Genomic DNA, 14,293 nt, shown 5'->3' on the forward strand with positions numbered 1-14,293 from the left:
GAGACAGACAGACAGACAGACAGACTCTGAAGCAGGCTTCAGACTCTGAGCTGTCAGCACAGAGCCCAATGCAGGGCTCATACTCACTAACCGCGAGATCATGACCTGAGCCAAAGTCAGACACTTAACCAACTGAGCCACCCAGGTGCCCCAAGTCTTTCTTTCTTTTTTTCTTTTAATTTTATTTATTTATTGTTAAGTTAGCTAATGTGCAGTGTAGTCTTGATTTCAGAAGTAGATTCCCGTGATTCATCGCTTACATACAACTTCCAGTTCTCCCAATAAGTGCCCTCCTCAATGCCCATCACCCATTTTCCCCACCCCCAACCCCCTAACCCCATCAACCCTCAGTTTGTTCTCTGTATTTAAGAGTCTCTTATGGTTTACCTCCCTCTCTGTTTGTATCTTATTTTTCCTTCCATTCTCCTACGGTCTTCTGTTAAGTTTCACAGATTCCACATATGAGCGAAATCATATGATATCATTCTCTGACTGACTTATTTCACTTAGAGCAATACAGTCCAGTTCCATCCATGTTGTTGCAAATGGCAAAATTTCATTCTTTTTCATTGCCAAGTAGTATTCCATTGTGTATATAAATATAAATATATAATATATACCACATCTTCTTTATCCATTCATCAGTTGATGGACATTGGAGCTCTTTTCATAATTTGGCTATTGTAGATAGCACTGCTATAAACATTGGGGTACATGTGCCTCTATGAATCAGCACTCCTGTCTCCTTTGGATAAATTCCTAGTAGTGCTAGGGTCATAGGGTAATTTGATTTTTAATTTTTTGAGGAACCTCCATACTGTTTTCCAGAGTTACTGCACCAGGATTTTCTTAACTCTATATCCATATTTCCTTAAAGTATGCTGCAGGGAAGAAATAATTAAATGGAAATAGATTTTTTTAATAACAATTTTATCTTTTAGATATTAACCAACTAGCATAAACACAATATCTACATACTACTTACTTTATTTAACCTCCCAACATATCACCACTGTTCAGTGAGAAAAAAATGTAGTTGAAGACTTACAGCCTGCCAAGAAGCTGAATTTTCAATTTCTAAGTAAAGGCTTTGGTTAGTAGACTAAAGTTGTTTTGTTGTTATTGTTAATAAATATGTTTCTTTGTTCCAAAGTATAAAAATTATTCATATGTGTTATATTTGCTTCTATAACAAATTATCCAAGAGGCTGTGATTTCATGGAAAGTGTTCTTGTTCCTTTATTTTTCTAAGCATTTTTTTCCTTCTCTTTCCATAGGCATGTTCATATTTCACATCTAATGCTTTGCCACTGAAGATTACTTTCATCAATGCTAACCCAATGGGCAAAAACATCAGCGTCATTTTTAAGGTACAGTAGCCCTCCTGAAACATCAAATTGATTTCACAGGTAGAATTATTGATTTATTTCTCACAAAAAGAAATGATTATAGCTATTTTCCACTGGCAACAACACAGAGGATTCCAGTTATTTTTATTCTGCATTTTTACAGAATTATAGTACATGTCAAACTATGATTGATAATAAATAAATCGTTATTGGCTCAAGCTAGTGAACCTTCAGTGCAAAACTTAAGAGGAGATGTTTCAATGAATAAAATTATACAATCACTTTTGAGTAGCACAGAATGTGGAATGTTTGGTTAGCCCTTAGTGGAAGAGTTTTCTTTTGGTTTATATACTAAATTAGAATCAATATTAGCTGAAACTCAAATGATATGTTAATTTAACATAAAATTCTTATCTGCAAGAACTTGCTTATTTTAATAATTTGAGTTATTTTCTTCTTTTTAAATAAATATGGGCCAAATCAGTCTTTATCATGAATCCCATGAGAAAAGAGTAAAAGGTAGTAACAGAGTTAAAGACAGGTAGGAAAGAGGGACTGAAGAAGAAACTGTAGTGGAACAGTAAGAATTTACATTCATTCACTTAATTTAATCAATTATTCAGCCAAACCAGACAACCAGCTCTCAGAGTGAATTATTTGGTGGATTTTGACTATTTTTGAGGGTAATTTTTAGCACACCCTACTTTGGCTTTGACCTGTGTCACCTCAAGCATTAATGGTCACATGACACTGCATTTTTGGTGAAGAAAAAAAATAACAAAATTTCATCTTGGAATATTTTTCTGCATATTATTTAGAAACCATTTTCAAAACCAAACCTGTTAGTTTAAAAGCATAAAACTATCCTCCTTCCCCTTTGGACATTTCCATTTCCTTCACTTATGCTAGAAAATCATCTCTTAATCATTTCTTCTTATTATCAAAGGCTGTTTACTCTGCAAACTTTTTAACCACCTTCATAATATGAGAAGTCAATGATTTAAAGTCTAATGAATCCTGTGTGTGCTATTTATACTCCTAGTCAAGAAGCTCTTGGTATTCTAACTGTATATCAGTATATACATTTATGGCATACGAAATAGCGTTTCAGTTCGAAAGAAATCTCTCTTGGTTGAGTTTGAAATTTGGTTTGAAATTTCAATAAACATTCATTGAGTCTCTCTTCTCTAGACTTTAAGTCTAAGACATTGCACGTGGATGATAAATTGAAAGATTATTATCAGGAACAGCATTCCAAGCAACTTCTAACTTGATGGCTGAAGCTTCTGTAATCATTTAAAGGAAAGTTCTTATTTTCTTTGATCTTCTCTCAGAAACACAAGATGTTCTTAGTACTAATAAAACAATTGAAACCATCCTAAGTCTGGCTAGAAATTTATTTGAGGAAAGAAATGACATATACCATATTTGAAGGCCTTTAATGGAATTCAAGGAGAAATCCAGTCTATAATTTTGTTTTTAACAGGCTGGCGATGATCTCCGTCAGGATATGCTTGTTCTGCAGATTATTCAAGTGATGGACAATATTTGGCTGCAGGAGGGCTTGGATATGCAAATGATCATTTATAGATGTCTATCCACAGGAAAAGGTCAAGGTCAGTATAGATTAGAAAGTGATTTGACTTACATTATTTATCTCAAACATTCACTGGTAGCATGACACCAAACTTTCACAGCCTTCATTTTACACTATAAATTTTAAAATCAAAAGAACTATATACAAAGTCATTCTTCTTTCTTAAAAGGAATTATTTTCAAAATAGTTTACATGGAATGTAATGTCTTTGATGATAGTAATTAAGATTTTCACATTCCAGATGTTAACTGTGGTATCTTTTCCTGTATCTTTTGTGTGTTTTTTTTTCTCTTAAAGATAATAATAGAAAAACCTACTTGTTCAAAAAAATTCAATTGCTGCCTAATAACACAAAATTCACAAAGTCGCAAATGCTTAAAGGAGTTCTGTGAACATTCTAAATACCTTATAAATCTGCATTTAATTTCTAAAAGATGTTTGAGTAAATCATAATATCAATAGTCAAAGATGACCAAATATGCAAACTTTGAACATCCCAATATATTATTATAGAAATGTAATATAAAATATAGAAATATAATTACATTTATACACATTTTCAATGAAAATAATGTCAATGGTCCACCCAAATTATTAGCAAAACATCACAGGTAAAAGTTGTACTTAATTACAATAGTGCTAAATTGAAGAAATAATTCCTAAGATACCTTATAATCTTTTTAAAATGTGGTCATCACCACTTAGAATTTCATTAAATTAATTGGTAGAAATTATAGCAGATACATTTACATAAACAAAGGAATTAAAAAAAATCATAGAACCAGAGACAGAACCTAGAGCCATGTAGTTTGTTTCTTTTGGTCTGTTGTGGGTTTTTGTATTGTTTTGTTTTGTTTTGTTTTATTAAGAAAGAGCTACAATTTAAACCTAACAGAAAACTATCACTGTCTGATCCCCCCAGTTCCTGAGGTTCCACCACTAGGCTCAGTACCCCAGACAACCATGACTTGAGACTTTAGAAACTAAGTACGGAAGCACCTCCACTTTAGTTTAACTTGCAACCTGATCCTTCAGGATAACTCTGTTACAAGTTACACTACCCAATTATTTTGATTCTGATAATAGGGCTTTTGCTTTCAGGACAAGTGTCTACCCCTTTACCCTTTCTAAAGCTCTATTTCCTAAGAGTCTTTATCATCGCTGCTCTGAGATTGTTATTCCTTGACTTTTACTCTCCCTTTTGTTACATGGGTAACTGAACTTTTTCAAATTCTAATGTATTGAAAGAGTAAGAATGAAGCTAGATGAACCAAGCTGAACTTTTTGATGTCATAAGGATCATCGTTTCTTCAGAAATTGAATACATCACTGACTTCAGTGGAATTCTTTTTTTTTTTTTTAAGATTTTTTAAGTTTATTTATTTAGAGAGAGAGAGCATGCACAAGTGCAACCAAGGGAGGGGCAGAGAGAGAGGGAGGGAGAGAGAATCTCAAGCAGGCTCTGCAGAGTCAGCAGGAAGCCTGACACTGAGACTCAAACTGTGAGATCTAACTGTGAGATAATGACCTGGGCTGAAACCAAGAGTTGGGCACTTAACTGACTGAGCCACCCAGATGCCCCCTCTGTGGAATTCTTCAATTCCATCTACTCATTTCTTTGTTTATAACTATAGAATATAACAGAGGCTAAATCTTTTAAAGTTAATAAAATGGCTCAATAAATATGAATGTAGACTTGTCCACAGTTGCAGATGTTGTAAAACAAACAAGCTATTATTCTCTCCTATCTATCAATAATCTTCTATAGTTGTAAGATTTGAGAGGGCATTATAACTGGCATAATACTTCTTCAAGAAAAATAGAGATCTTTAAGGCAAATGTCATTTTTAGGAGCTCAGGTTCCATTTTTATTATGCTTCCAAGGCTTATTGAATATCTATTATTTTGAAAAAATATCACAGAGTAAGGTAAAGTATACTAAAATGAGCTAAACAGAGTTGCTGCCCTTAAGGAGAGTATATTCCAGGCCAGAAGTTTGCATGACTTTATCAACATGATTGTTGGTTATAATTCACATGACTATTTTGTACATGATGTCCAGGAGATTTAAGAGAGCCTATCAAGACAAATAATTCTTTAGGATTTATTTTATTTAGTTATTTATCTTTTTAAAAAATATATTGTCAAACTGGGCTTCCATACAACACCCAGTGCTCATCCCAACAAGTGCCCTCCTCAATGCCCATCACCCACTTTCCCCTCCCTCCCACCCCCCCCATCAACCCTCAGTTTATTCTCAGTTTTTAAGAGTCTCTTATGGTTTGCCTCCCTGCCTCTCTGTTTGTAACTTTTTTCCCCCTTCCCTTCCCCCATGGTCTTCTGTTAAGTTTCTCAAGATCCACATATGAATGAACACATATGGTGTCTGTCTTTCTCTGACTGACTTATTTCGCAGCATAATACCCTCTAGTTCCATCCACGTTGGTGCAAATGGCAGAAAAATATGGAAGCTTCATGAATTTGCGTATCATCCTTGCGCAGGGGCCATGCTGATCTTCTCTGTATTGTTCCAATTTTACTACATGTGCTGCTGAAGGGAGCACAGCATTTATTTTATTGTTGGCTCTCCAAATTTGATGGGCGTAAAAGTTACTTAGGGGAAATGGAGGAGTAGAGATAACTAGACCCAACCAGGTACTAAATCACATTCTCTACGTAGGCATTGAAGAGAGGAGGGGGTTCTCAAGTCTTTGTGACGTAAAAAGCTGCTCTATTATTTCTTATGCACCCCAGTTTGAGAGCCACTGCCTTATATGACACCACCTTGAAAAGTTCTGTCCCCAAGAAACTTACTATTTAAAATGTGACCCAGGGAATCAGCAGCATTAGCATCACCTGGGAACTTGTCAGAAATGCAGAATCTCAGACCTCACTCCTACCCTAAAGAATTAGAGCCTGCCTTTTAACAAGACCCCCAAGTGAGATATATATACATATATGTGTGTGTATATATATATATATATATATGTGTGTGTGTGTGTGTGTGTGTGTATATATACACACACACACTAAAATTGGAGAATCTCTGCATTCAAGGACTATAAGAATAGAACTATACATACTACTCAATGTGCACAGATTTGATAGTATTTAAAAGGTGTATGATACATACTATCTTAAAATGTATAAAATGTAATTTATGGTTTTAATTAATAGACGAAATTTGGCCACCATGATTGTTAAAAATTAGGTGCAAGGTTTTCAGGGTAGTCAGCAATGTAAGTCTTATGATAAATGGCTTGGGATTTAGCAAAGATTAATTCCCTAAAGACAAATGTGGTCTGGAAAGTAACTGACATTGCTACAGCACAGTATCTAAATGGTGTAATAATCTAAGTCTTTATTTTGGACATGGTCAAATGTGAGGCAATGAAGCACTAAGGAACCAGATAGAAGGTGATTTCCCTTTAGGTGTATTAAGTGGAGGAACTGGAAATTTGAGGAAGGAAATGTTCAGTATTAGAAAGAGGAATCACCTCTTTCTAAAATTATTACATTAATACAAAATGTAAAGCCTTACATTTTCTATCTCACTTAATACACATGAGAAAACCTGCATGAGATCCAAATACTATTGGGGAGAAAGGAGAAGTACTATGATATTAAGGATAAGCCCAAGATTTACTTCTAGAGTATTCAGTTATGTCCTTCCTTCCTCCCTCCTTCCCCCCTCCTTTCCTCCCTCCATTCTTTCCTTCCTCTCCCTATCTCTCTTTCTCCCCTTCCTTCCTTCCTTCCTTCCTTCCTTCCTTCCTTCCTTCCTTCCTTCCTTCCTTCAGATATGCTTTATAGGTTATTTCTGCAGCATTCAATATTCCATTCCCACTCCCCATGTTTAAGTTTCTTTCTGATCCAGCAATGTAGATGTCTAAGAGTCACAACTGGACTATTAAATATTAAGAGAGATTAAGGCTGCAACCAGCTACTGCTGGCCAACTCCAGCACAGAGAAGTGTTTCATTTACCAACACTGTGATTTGATTAATTGTTGTTTAATCTGAATGTTTGAAGATAGGTTATGAAATAGTTTCATAAATTCAAACATCTCTCTTTTCAAATAGCTTCCTTTGTGTCCTTGGTCTCTTTGGACATTTGAATTTTCAACTCTTGCAATTTTCAAGATTGTGGAAATCAAAAATATTAGACTTTAATTTCTTTCAGTGATTTTATTTACAGAACAGTATTTTACAGGTTGTTTTGTGGACATTAGTCTGGACAGTTTTATTAAATACTGAGTCTAAATTGCTATTCTGTACAGAAGAAAAATCAGAAGATTTGAAAATATTTACATTTTAATAACCTTAGGAACACAATGAAAAAAGGCTTAATGGATACATGGCCAGTAGGGCAAAGGTCCTAATGAAGTTCAATCAATATATGCTCCCCTTTAAAAAATTATTAGCATAGTTTGTCTTTAATGTTGGCTGAGAAGAAAGGAGCAGATGGCTCTCCACATGTTTACTGCAATTATTCTGTTCACTCCTAGAAATGGGACATTTAACTATAAAGCTTTCATTAACCTGAACCTTGATTTTTATAATATATTTGAAATATTTGTTATGGATAGTGTATTTGGTTCTCTTCTATCATAAATACGCTTGTTATACAAGTTTGAATGTCCTCTCTTCAACTGTAAATGAATGCACAAGTCATATAGTAATTAACCGACTACCTTATTGACTGAGAGTTCTGTGAGACAGTCTAGATTGGCTCTCTACTGTAGTTCAAGAAAAAAATAGTGAAGCTTCTTCTGATAGTTCCAAACACAATAAGTGCTCCCCAGGACTTCAGAAAAATTAGAAGGAAGTCTTCTTCATCCAGATAAGTCTTCTTCAGAAAAGAAGGTTTACAAAGAAAAGGATAACTGAAGTAGTGCTGAGAAGGATTGTTGCCACATAGGTCAAGATGTGTTTCCTAAGTATTCCTCATCTTGTGAAGAAGCAATTATTTATATCATCTCTTTTTTATCAACCAGGATTGGTGCAGATGGTGCCCGATGCCATCACCCTAGCAAAGATCCATCGCCATTCTGGACTGATAGGACCATTGAAAGAAAACACAATCAAAAAATGGTTCAGTCAGCACAACCATTTAAAGGCAGATTATGAAAAGGTTTGTCCTGCTGTAGCTAATTTTAAATAATGTACTTAAAGAATATGCTCTGGATCATTAACTATTGTGTTTCATGAAAAAGTAAATTAAGGACACCTTGAGTTCTAATCCATTCAGTCGTCAGCTTAGTAATAATGATCCAGTTTAAATGGTATATTAACTAGATAAAATTTCTGTATTTGGTTTTGTTTCTTACAGCCATCTCTCTTGAGATGTTGCTCCTTGAAACTACTTCTTTCAAGTTATCTCTGCCTATTGTATACAATCTCCAGTTTCTATAAATCCCTCTCCTTCCTTTGCAATGCATTTCTTCTGCCTACTTTTTCATGCCTTATTCTTCCAATGCTTGTAAAATACATAAATATCTCAGAACTTTACAAAATGTACTGTTATATTTGACTGAAAACATTTTTTCCCACTTCCCTTCACACTGGCATCTGGCCTGTGGTGTATAGTTGTGCAGGTTCTGCCATCTACCAGGGATCCCAGCTAAGGAAGGAGCTGCTTAAATCCAGGCTTTATTCCACTTGCCAAAGCATGAACTGGTCCAGCTGGGTCTACCTGGAGGGAGGAACATCTTTATGCTAGTTCACACAAAGATACAATAAGGGCTAGCACTGAGTTTTCTCAAAACTGTCCTGAGCACTGAAATTTCTTCATTCTAGGCAACTCCTCAGTCCTGAACAAACTGGGATGATTGGTCACCCTAGTTAACACAGGCCATGATAGAGAGACCCAAGAGTTCATTGATTTCAGATTTCTATGAGATTGAAGTGGAGCAAAATATGGGGTTTTGGAGGTCAAATAACAAAGATGAGATAGCATTACCTTGAAATCTATTTTGTAATCATTCACAAAATTAGAACTTGAGTTTTGCACAAATCCCTGGGGTTATATTGTTTGAGGTGTTTACGCATATATTTGCTCTTCACAGCTACACATAAGGGCATCTTTTATTATCTTCACTTTGTAAGTGAAACATATATAATGAGACAAATTAAGTGACTTTTTCAGGCACTTGGGATATCTGGAACTAAGACAGGTAATCCAGTGACATAGATTTCCACTCCAGCATGTCAGCCACCCCGTTCCAGGAGACCCATTACCATGGCCCAACCAATCACTCACAGCTCCACCATGGTTACAATCATGGTTGCATCACTGATGAAAATAATGTGTACTCAGGAGACCATTTGAAAACAAAGAGTAATTTTGGCAAGAAACCTCTGTTTATTAAAGAAACAGAAGCCACAATTGACTTAGTGATAACCTGCTTCCACCCACACAGACATTCACTGATGTATACTGTACCAAGACACTTTTGGACATTAGCTGGATGACATATTTGTAAGGATAAACATAAGATATTACCTATATCTCAATACAGTTTTTTCTGTGTTACAAATTCAAATATTCAAAATTGACATTTTAAGTTTCTCTGGGGATAGTAAATATTGAGCCACATTTTTCCTTCTTCTTTTACCTTGAAAAAAAATCATTCAATATTGTTTATTTGGGACATCAAAAAAATACACCAGGAATCCTCTTCAATAAGCTATGAAAATTAGATCCAACTGAATGAAAGAGATATTTTGCCCAATTTAAATGAAAACATTTATTAGCCACAGAAGAAATTGCTTCATGTTCTTCTATAGCATATCAAGAACCAGTCATTTAATCATAATCTTCTCTCAACTGAGACGTAGAAGTGGGTCTCGATTATGTAATTTTGCTTTTTATACTACTTTTTACCATTATCTCTGACGCGAATGCATTTGCTTATTTTATCTGTGTGTTATCTTTGTGTTATTTCTTTTCAACCAATTAGGCCTTGAGGAACTTTTTCTATTCCTGTGCCGGCTGGTGTGTGGTAACGTTCATCCTGGGAGTCTGTGACCGACATAACGACAATATCATGCTGACAAAGTCAGGCCACATGTTTCATATTGACTTTGGAAAATTCCTAGGTCATGCACAAACATTTGGAGGGATAAAAAGGTCAGTGTGCAAATAATGTCTATTACAGTAATTAAGCAATGTCCCGGAGTGATATAGGACATGTAATGGCATAGAAACCCGGCAGATGGCTTGCTCCCCCGGCTCTCAAATCCCCCCAGATAACATAAACATGTTTATATATCTAATATGATTGAAGGAAATATTTTCTTCAATATATTTTTAATGGAACAAATTAGGTTTCCTCAAATTGTTAGTGGACTTCTCCCATGAGAAACTAATCCTGCTCCAGTCTGAATTGTCTGAAATATAATATTCTTGTTTTCTTATAAACCTTGAATGGACAATGAGGCATGAATTCGTGGTCTCAATACATCCAGTATATTGCCCATAGCAATCACCATCCCTGGTCTACATATCACAAAACTAGCACATTTCCTACACTGAAATAATCTTAAGTCATTTCAAAAATACCCAGTGAGCAACAACCGATCAAGGCTCTGAGGATGTAACAGCAAACAAGGAAGACACAAACCTGATAATCTTTCTAGGAGGAATGATACGCATTAAACAAGTTAGCATGTAAAGAAATAATATGAGTAAATGAAGAATTTAATTTCTTAATAAGAAACTGAAGCAAAGAAATTATATAGAGAGTGACTGGAGCAGGGATGCCATTTTAAAGAGGCCTCTAGAAAGAGATGAGAGACCACTGTGTAATTAATTATCTACCTTGTGGAAATCCATGAGAATAGATTTCTAAGAAAAGAGAACAACAGAAGTAACAGTCATGAGCATGAAAATAAGCCTAGTATGATCCAGTGATAAGAAGGCCTGGGACCTGGAAGGCCTGGGACCTGGAAGGGGGCAGGCAGTAAGATGTAAAGGTGAAGTGCTTGAGGAGGCCAGACCAAGTAGGGCACTGAGGACATGGTATGAAGGTTGGTTTTTATTTTGGGTTCGGGGCAAGCCATTGATGGATTTCAGTGGATTTCAAAACGTGTTCTTCTCTCCTGTGAAGTAGTAAGAACAGTTAGGAGTCTACTACAATGATTAGGGCAAGGCCTTAATGGAAAAGAAGTGGTAAAAACTGAGATTCAGAATATAATTTGGGGACAGAGCCATAAGACCTGCTAATTGATTGGACACTGGCAGTGACTAATGGCTGGGGGAGAGGCTTAGCAAGTAGAAATAGAAAAGAAAACATTCTATTTTGCCTGGATAATGCCTGGATCTTTAATCTTAACAAATAATTATATCATTTACTGAAACCAAAAAGACTGGTGGATGAATAAGTTTTTGTTTTATTTTATTTGAACTGGGACAAGGAAACCCAAAGTTTAAGACTAAAGTCCCTTGCTTTAAAAAGATACAATACCTTAAAGTAGAAATGGGACCAAATCATTCTGAAGAGTAATCACTCACTTTTAGCTAAAAGTATCTACTCAGTCGAAGGAATAATAATGTCTTCTATAATATAACATGATGAACTCTCACTAGATGGCAGTTATCTGGTATTAAAATGCCAATATAGGGGCGCCTGGGTGGCGCAGTCGGTTAAGCGTCCGACTTCAGCCAGGTCACGATCTCGCGGTCCGTGTGTTCGAGCCCCGCGTCGGGCTCTGGGCTGATGGCTCAGAGCCTGGAGCCTGTTTCCGATTCTGTGTCTCCCTCTCTCTCTGCCCCTCCCCCGTTCATGCTCTGTCTCTCTCTGTCCCAAAAATAAATAAATGTTGAAAAAAAAATTAAAAAAATGCCAATATAAACTACATAATATGGTATCTCCTATTTTGTAGAAGCATACAAATGGAATCATTTCACATGTTGTTATTTTCAATGCATTGCCTTCTATTATGACTACCTCAAGAAAATTCACCACATCTGCATTCATTCCTTAAAAATCTACTGAGGATAATCTGTGTGCCAAGCACTGTGATAAATCTTGAGGATACAAAGGTGGATAGTACACATTTACCACCTCAATGGGGTTTGCTCTTTCTTAGAATACTAGAAGACAAAAACATAAATAATCATTATAAAATGTGATAAGGGCAGAAATAGAGAGAGGTATGGACTATCAGAACAGCATAGAAGCAAGATACCTAGTTTATGAAAGACAAAAGCTAATTAATGTACATAAGCATGAACATAATTTACCCATATAATACTTTTTCCCTACAATCCATTCTTTCCTAGAAATTTAAAGATTAGATTTCAATTCTGACATCTTTATTTATTTATTTTGCTGTATTGTCCACTGGATATTTGGGCTAACGCTTACTCACTTATTTAACCAGCAATAGTGTTGACCATGTGGGTGGTTAAAAAAGGAATAAAAATATTTGTTTCACAGAAAAAATTGAATAAGTCATAAAAAATAAGAACAAGTTACTAAACAATACAGTAAGTCCTATAATGGAGATATGTACCAGGGTCTATAAAAAAGGTGGAGCTCAATTTGTTTGTTTATTAATATTACAAGAGCTACTGCTGCTTCTGATTTGGCAATTTTTTTGACATATGATATTATATTAGTTTCAGGTGTACAACATATGATTCAGCAATTCTATATATTACAAAATGCTCACCACAAGTGTAGTCACCATCTGTCACCACACAGTTATTACATTATTAACTATATTCCCTATGCTGTACATTTCATCCCTGTGCCTTATTTATTTTATAACTGGAAGTTTGTACCTTTAATCCCTTTCATCTATTTTTTCCTACTCCCTACTTTCCTCCCTTCTGGCAACTACCAGTTCTGGGTATTTATGAATGTGTTTCTGGATTTTTTATTCATTTATTTGTTTTGTTTGTTTTTCAGATTCCACATATAAGTGAAATCATATGGTATTTGTTTTTCTCCGTCTGATTTATTTCACTAAGCATAATACCCTCTGGATCCATTCATGTTGTCATGAATGACAAGATTTCATTCTTTTTTATGGCTGAGTAATATTCTATTGTGTGTATATGCCACATCTTTATCCATTCATCTATTAATGGACATAAACATAGAGAAACATATATATTTTCAAACTAATATTTTCATCTTCTTAATGTAAGTACCCAGCTGTGGAATTACTAGATTGCATGGTGTTTTGTTTTTAATTTTTTGCTTTCCATAGTGGCTGCACCAATTTATATTCTGACCAACAGTCCCCAAGAGTTTCGTTTTCTCCACATCCTTACCAACATTTGTTATTTCTTGTGTTTTTGATACTAGCCGTTCTAACAGCTGTAAGGTGGTATCTCACTGTGGTTTTGATTTGAATTTCCCTGGTGATTCATGATGTTCAGCATCTTTACATATATCTCATCTGTTGGCTGTCTTTACATCTTCTTTGGAAAAATGTCTATTCAGGTCCTCTCTTTGGCAATTTTAACTCTTTTAGGTAACATCTGAGGTACATGAAAATTTGTCCAGCACAGTACATAACCTCACTCATAGTAGGTTCTCAATATTGTTTATCAGTTAATAAACCATTCGTCTGGAAGCCCTCAATCATTCAATAATCATTGATTGGATGAATGAAATGAAGCTGGCAGTGTCTTCCCTTGAGATGACTGATTATTGTTCACCAGCTAAGGAGGCCAACTGAAGCATTATGATCCATTTGGATTATTATTTGCAAGATTTTATCTCCACCAGTGGCTATGTGAGGCTAATTAGCAATGTCTCCTTGGATTTCTGTCTTGAAACTGATACTTCTGCTCTGAGTTTAACAGGTAAACTGAACTATTCCTACTCATTTTTATTCACTATATCTTTTGAATTACATTCTAATAGTTTCCTTCCCAGTGTCTTTTGGCTGTTTCTGAAGTTCATTTGAGTGTTGTTTCATAAGATGGCCAACTTCTTCTAACTTGGGACCATTGGCTGTTCTTATTGGTTGCTAGGTTGACAATAGACTTCTTATAAATTGAACCTCTGTATTCTCCTAGGACACATGAATGTTCTTATTTATACTACATTTATTACATTATAGACCTGATCTTTAAAGAGACTAGCTTCACCTAGCTCCTTCTAAACACATACTAGGCATATTAATAACCCACCCATAATGTACAAAGCCACGTATGTAAATAATGCCCTAGGACTATCCTAGTCTCTCACAGTCTAGCAAGGCCATAATGCTCTAGTAATAACCCAGGATCATACTCCTTAACATAAAATGCTGCACCTACTGGGACTAGAAAGTACACGTATCTCAGATATATGTGTTTTTACTATTGTCTACTCCTTAACACTATGG

General features: G+C 35.4%; 1 protein-coding gene and 1 non-coding gene across 3 annotated transcripts in view; one reads left to right on the forward strand and one right to left on the reverse strand.

Annotated features, from left to right (window-relative positions):
* PIK3C2G (phosphatidylinositol-4-phosphate 3-kinase catalytic subunit type 2 gamma) overlaps positions 1-14,293 on the forward strand; it is a 337,991-nt gene that overhangs the window by 213,405 nt on the left and 110,293 nt on the right. For both annotated transcript variants that reach the window (XM_047066883.1, XM_047066884.1), the window contains 4 exons: positions 1,278-1,370; positions 2,836-2,965; positions 7,942-8,078; positions 9,907-10,076. In XM_047066883.1, the coding sequence (XP_046922839.1) occupies positions 1,278-1,370; positions 2,836-2,965; positions 7,942-8,078; positions 9,907-10,076 (530 nt within the window). The remainder of the gene's footprint in view (positions 1-1,277; positions 1,371-2,835; positions 2,966-7,941; positions 8,079-9,906; positions 10,077-14,293) is intronic.
* Positions 5,404-5,510, reverse strand: LOC124502729 (U6 spliceosomal RNA). Its single transcript, XR_006959992.1, has one exon. It is a non-coding gene; the product is annotated as a U6 spliceosomal RNA (small nuclear RNA).

The sequence above is a fragment of the Lynx rufus genome, unplaced genomic scaffold (assembly GCF_022079265.1).
Source record: "Lynx rufus isolate CCGP_SWC_20201006 ecotype Redwood Valley unplaced genomic scaffold, mLynRuf1.p SCAF_7, whole genome shotgun sequence".
NCBI lineage: Eukaryota > Metazoa > Chordata > Mammalia > Carnivora > Felidae > Lynx > Lynx rufus.